The 6348-nt window shown below is 36.6% G+C and overlaps 1 protein-coding gene across 1 annotated transcript; it reads left to right on the top strand.

Annotated features, from left to right (window-relative positions):
• The first annotated feature begins 1496 nt into the window (after window positions 1-1496).
• On the top strand, window positions 1497-5174 carry LOC128550206 (bile salt-activated lipase-like). Its single transcript, XM_053528737.1, has 2 exons — window positions 1497-3199; window positions 3613-5174. The coding sequence occupies exons 1-2, from the start codon at window positions 1632-1634 to the stop codon at window positions 3836-3838; spliced, it is 1794 nt and encodes a 597-aa protein (XP_053384712.1). The 5' UTR covers window positions 1497-1631; the 3' UTR covers window positions 3839-5174.
• Window positions 5175-6348: the final 1174 nt, after the last annotated feature.

Genomic DNA, 6348 nt, shown 5'->3' with positions numbered 1-6348 from the left:
GCCACTCTGTGTAGCCTGGATATACAAACATGTCATCGTGGCTATATACACTGGCCATTATGGATATCCCGGTTTACATATAACATATAAGCCTTTCTGGGTAAAAAAACTTGGGTATACAGGCACACCATCGATGCTATACACTAGGCCAGTATATGCGTTGAGTATGCTTTGTATATGGACAGGTAACCTGAGTACATCCTAGGTAGGCCACCTTGAGTATCCTGGGTATAAACTCAGACCATCCTGACCGTTTACTTATTGTCACCACTATGAATATCCTGGGTATAAATACATTCCACCGGTGTACCTTAGGAATAGAGACAGGTCTATCTGGGTATCCTTGGTATACTGTCAGGTCGTCTTGGCTATAAGTACAGGCCACTATTTGGTCCTGGGTACCGCTATTTGTAAACTTGCTATACATTAAGACCACTCTGGGTATACTGGGTATATAGGTCTTCCTGGTTATATATACAGAATATTATGGGTATCCTAGGTGTACAAACAGGCTTCCCGTGGTATCCATTGTATACATCGAGGCTATCAATATACATGTATACCGATACGGATATCATTGGTATTCAGAAAGACCGCCAACGTATCCAGGGTATACAGGTCACTCTGGGTGTAATGGATATACATACAGGTCAGGTTAGTGATACAAAGTCATGCAGATACACTATAAATGTCCATGGCATACAAAGAGGCAGCTATCGGTACCTTAGGTTTAGATGCAGGCCATTTTGGGTATCAGGGTTATACAGACTGACCACATGTGTATCCTGTGTAATCAGACAGACTATCATAGCTATAACTATATGCAAGTTTGGACATATACTAATTACGCTTCACAACTTTGCATCGATAGAGTAAAATAATGAATCTAAGTTTGCATGCATACAAAGGATACCACGGATGACATGTATGACTGTACTGGTATAATACCCAAAGTAACATATCATATACTCGTACTAATGTGAATTGCAAGACGAAATGTGGCAGTTCAGTGTGCAAATTTACCGATCCAACCAGGTTCGCATGTTTAAATGTGCATGCGAGGCTATTTATATACCAACTGTAGAAACGAGGACAATAAAGTTGTGACATTTTTAAAACAATGTCCTCTGGTATTGCGTATAGAGAAAAGACTATGAGCAAGATTGAACTGTGTTAACTCCGTTGTGCAGTATTTGAATATAGCTGAAAATCTCTAATACCGTGTCAATGGAATGTTAGCAGTTAGAGTCTTACAGATAACACATTTTTTCAAATCATTTGTTCCTCACTGCAAGCTGAACAGGCAGAATAACTTATTCCGTTTTCTGATGGAATACATTGACTCTAATTAACACAATCTTATATTTATAGACACGAGAAACTATTAATCTTTCAGATATTGCAACTGATTTATCATCTTAAACCACTGAAGCTGCTAGCATTGCATACAACTACTGACATTGACCTTGCTTCGATTAACATGTAGATAAACAATTTCAAGGTTGGTTTACTTACGTGGATCATCATTTATCATAAGACTTCTGTTAAAGGTTGAGCAAACACATTTATCTTCAGTAAGGATATGTAATAAGCCTGTGCATCGTGAAATTGATTTTAAAATTCACTACAATATGGCATTCTATATATCAGTCGTATTACTTTTTCTCGTGAAGTTTACTGCGGCAATGGAAACGGTTACAGTAGAGACAAAGATTGGTGAAATAAAGGGATACGCACGGACGATCGAGCCATTTGGGAAGCCCGTTCGAGTTCGACAGTTTCTTGGGGTACCTTACGCCGAACCACCAGTAGGTGCACTACGGTTTCAGAAACCTGTGATGAAACTAAGAATGGATGGCGTTTATGATGCCACGAACTACAAGCCTGCCTGTTCACAACTCTATATGGATCTTTTAGGAGAGCGGAAGGATGGTTCGATACAGTACTCAAACGACTGTTTAGTGTTGAATGTTTACACACCAGACAATCTAGGATCGAGTGCGAATGTACCAGTTATGATCCTTATTCATGGTGGGGGTTTTGTCATTGGATCATCAAACATATACTCTGGTCATATAACAAGCGCATATGGAAACGTTGTCGTGGTAACTATCAATTACAGATTAGGCCTATTTGGATTTTTGAGCACTGGGGATTCAAGTTTGCCGGGAAATTACGGACTATGGGACCAACATATGGCTATACGTTGGGTTCATGAAAATATTGCAGCCTTCGGAGGTGATCCTGAACAAGTGACTTTACTAGGGGGTTCAGCCGGTGGGGCAAGTGTGATTTTCCAAGCAATGTATCCTGGTAATAAAGGACTGTTCAAGAGAATTATTCCCCAAAGTGGGAGCATAACATGTCCATGGGCTTATCAACGCGACTCATTACAGAATGCCAAAAGAATGGCAAATATTGTTGGTTGTGCGACTGACGTAGATTCGTCACAACTCGCATCTTGTCTTAGGAAAATTCCTGACGAAGTTTACATGGAAGCTATGAATAATCCTGCGAATAATTACAGAAGATTTCCTCTGGAATTCGTAGTTTCTGTTGATGGAGAATTCGTTCCATTATCTACTTGGGAAATGCTTCATAGCGAGGTTGATGTTGCAAAAGAAAGGCGGAATTTTTTCCGCAGTATTGATATTATGGCAGGACTCGTGGAGGACGAAGGATTCATGATGATTACGCCTTTTGTAGGCGTTGATAATACAGACACATTTTCAACGAACAGATCTCACTTTGAAAATGAATTAGTTCCGGAGATAGTACGTGTAATGTATGGAGAAAACGTTCCAGACAGTATAAAAGCTGTCATTGTTTCTGAATACACGAACTGGAATGACCCAGAAAATAGCGATAGTACGTATGACTCTTTCATAACTCTAAGTTCCGATTATGTGTTCAACAGTCAAACAATGGACATTACAAAAATCCATGCCACAAAAGATGGGGACAGTTCCAATACGTATCTTTACCTGTTGAACGCTTTTTCCTCTCAGCACATCCTATGGGTTCCGCCCACGTGGAAAAGGGGATCAGTTCATGCTGACGAGTGGTCATTTATTTTAGGGTACGATTCTGATACAGGATTTACAAGCGCGACAGCTCCATATGGTCAGGAACCGGAGGAATGGGAAATGGAAATGTCAAAAGTAGTTATCAAGATGTGGACGAATTTTGCGAAAAGCGGGTATGTATTATCTGTTCTGTCATAGAAAATTTCAATAGCAATAACACTCGTGTTTCATGATGTATAGTTCGGAAATTTTGAAAATCAATTTGTCTAATTACTTATTTAGAAAGAGCAGTAGTAATGTTTTACTGAGCAATCCAAAAATTGTAGAATGGAGAATATTTTCTATCATAAATGTACACCATCAAAGAAATGTCAAATCCTATAGGTTTCCAGAATTAGTACAGTGTCCTTTAGTCTCTTAAAAGTAGCGGCACACATAATTATGAATTGGTATAATATACCAATAACAAACTGTATATAACGGTATTTGGAAGAATATTTTCCATTTGAAACGAATTCTACTATACTTATTAGCCACACAGGAAGCTCTAATAGGTATCCCAACCATTCCTAAATTTTAATTTCAGGGATCCAAACAAGCCTGAAAGTATTCCGGTTGTATGGCCAAAGTTCACTTTAGAAAACCAGCTGTATCTCAACATAAGTAGAGATATGTCAGTAGGACAACGGTTATTTGAGCGAGGATACAACTTTTGGACAAATGTTCTGCCTGAACTTGTCAAGATGACAAAGGCATATAATACGATAGAGAAAAAGATGTATTGCAATAAAAGCGGTGATTGTCCACCATAGTTACAAAAAGAGCCTGACGTACCGTTAGTGAACAAACAAACATATAAATAAGACTCTCATGGCGCTCTTTCCGGGAACACAAAATAATGCAATAGTTTTTTATGAAGAAGAAATTTATTAGAAATACTGTAAACTAGATCAAATTTGTAATAACACGTGTAAGAAATGTAAGTCAATAGGGACGCTGAAATTTCGTTTTCATTTGGCTGTAAAGAAAATTTAAAACATGCAACCTCAATCATGTCCCGCCAGATGGTGAGATCCGAAAGGAATATTATGTATTCTAACAGGACCAGCTGATAAGCAGCTAATAACCTACATACTTGTAGAGCAAAATCTAACTCTGATTATTCTGCAATAAGCCGACTTTGAATTATGCTGCACGCGCACCGTGTTTCCGCTATGATGCGGCGTAGCACGCAGTTGTATTTTACGTTTGATAAAAATACTCATCTAATTCTCGTCTAACGTTATTTGAAGAAAGTCGTGTTAGAATCGAAATGATAAGTATCTAAATAAGGTTTATCGTAGAATAACCCTCGTTTGTCATTCTTATGCGTAGAAATATATCATATTCATACATATAAGAAATCCAAATTCAAGTTTTTCTACGATAAACCTTATTTTGATACTTATTATTTCTTAAATGACGTAGACAATGTTTTCGCCTTTCTGTCCTTCTGTTGGCCATTTCGTTTCCACTCAAACATTTAAAAAATCTTTGACTTGTTATCCTTAAAATTGATATAAATAGTGTTGCTCATAGGCAGTGAATGGCCCTGTTGCATTTGAGATCACTGGGTCAAATGTCAATGAAAAACTTCGACAAAGTGACACTGTTTATGCTTAATATATCCAGAAGGCCCTGATTTACGATCCTCTGACTTGAAATGCAGATTTTCAAAGCGCAGTCCATGATCCCAACTGATTTGGAGGTCACAAGGTCTGAAGCCAGGATAACAGTCAATGTTGGTACAAAACTCATTTCTGGTGAAATTCTTGTGAACCCTTTTCTCTGAGATCCTCAAATATGGCAGATTTAGTGCTAAGAATTTTACCTACGACTCTCAAACTTTAGTACAAGACGTTGTGTACATTGGCAGTCAATTATCCTGAATTTCTTTGATCAGTTGAATTTAAAATCGCAGTAACAATTACATAAATAGAGATATGGAAGTTTCTTAGTCAAATAATATGGTCATATTATACGATTTTTTCAGACGAACGCATTTATTGTATGATTGTGAAAATATCCATACAGTTTTTTCGCTATATATATTCTTCAGAATGCCTTGACCAATGATTTTCAAACATGATAGGTACATTGCTTCGGAAATATAGGAGAGATCGTGTTTGTATACAAATCCGTTGTATTTTCTATTTTTAGAATTGATAATGAAAAGGTATGGTGGGCAGACGCCAAGCGTCCATGTGTTTTTGTAAACAGTGATGTTTTCTAACAGCCTAAACTTTCTTAAAACACAAATGATATCAATATTTTTTTTTTGATCAATGGAAAGGATATAAAACAAGCAATTTATTGCCTAAACTTTCTTAAAACACAAATGATATCAATAATTTTTTGATAAATGGAAAGGATATAAAACAAGCAATTTATTGATTACTTTTAATAATTATTTCGAAATAAAACGAATTAATTATGAACGCTTAACTTACAGTGTTTTTTTTTCTAAAACTTTGGAGCATCGTTCGCCGCTATTAAAATCATATATCATTTAAAGTGGGTTTTCATTTTAAAAAGTTATTTCAATAAGAAAATATGAAAATCGTAAGCATCTCAAACCTTTTTGAATTTTTAACATTCATAAATTAGCGAAAAAGTTATTTAAAATTAAAAATTCCGATCCCATAACCAAACGATGTAAAACATTTGTTTAGCCCACCACCAGATAAACAGATGTTAATGCGTGACGTCACGGCGATCTCTCCTATTATACACTGCGGTAATCTTGTTTTATTGGATTGGTATGACTGCCTTGTATGTAGCAAAAAAACATGGCGGAGGCTAAAGAAATACGTTTGGCTATAGTAATCTTGTTTAAACTCATCAGTGGCGGTTATGCTCGTGGTCATTGCAAGGTTGTGTTCTGCTATGTTAATTCTTTATGTTGAATTGTGTCGTATTTTTCCTACTTTGTTTTGTTATTACTTTTATATGCATGAGCGACTTGATTTCTTTTGTTGGTTATTTGTCAATGCTTTTTCATTATACCGGGTATCTTCAATTTACGAGATGTTGGAACAGTCAGACTGAACATAAAGACTGAATGTCCGGTAAAATGAATCAGGAACTGAATAGCTAATAACCCATCCCACAGACGGCTTGTAAAGTCTGTTATGCGCGTAGCGTTACTCAGCTGAGTATCATTTAAGATCCAAAAATAAAAGATAACAAGAAATATCGTTAAAAATGATGGTCGGCGAATTGTAATAAGGAAAGAAGTTTATGAATTTTTCATCTAACATTCAGCTTTCATCTAACATTTTTC

The sequence above is a fragment of the Mercenaria mercenaria genome, chromosome 2, assembly GCF_021730395.1.
Source record: "Mercenaria mercenaria strain notata chromosome 2, MADL_Memer_1, whole genome shotgun sequence".
In the NCBI taxonomy this organism is placed as follows: Eukaryota; Metazoa; Mollusca; class Bivalvia; order Venerida; family Veneridae; genus Mercenaria; species Mercenaria mercenaria.
The sequence above is the reverse complement of the archived record's forward strand: the minus strand, read 5'-3'. Positions and strand labels throughout refer to the sequence as shown.

What these genes read in the sequence shown, in the direction of transcription:
- LOC128550206 (XM_053528737.1), top strand. Translation starts at nt 1,632, where the DNA reads ATGGCATTCTATATATCAGTCGTATTACTTTTTCTCGTGAAGTTTACT. An exon ending in ACGAATTTTGCGAAAAGCGG is followed by an intron (nt 3,200 to 3,612) that starts GTATGTATTATC and finishes TTTTAATTTCAG; the next exon opens with GGATCCAAACAAGCCTGAAA.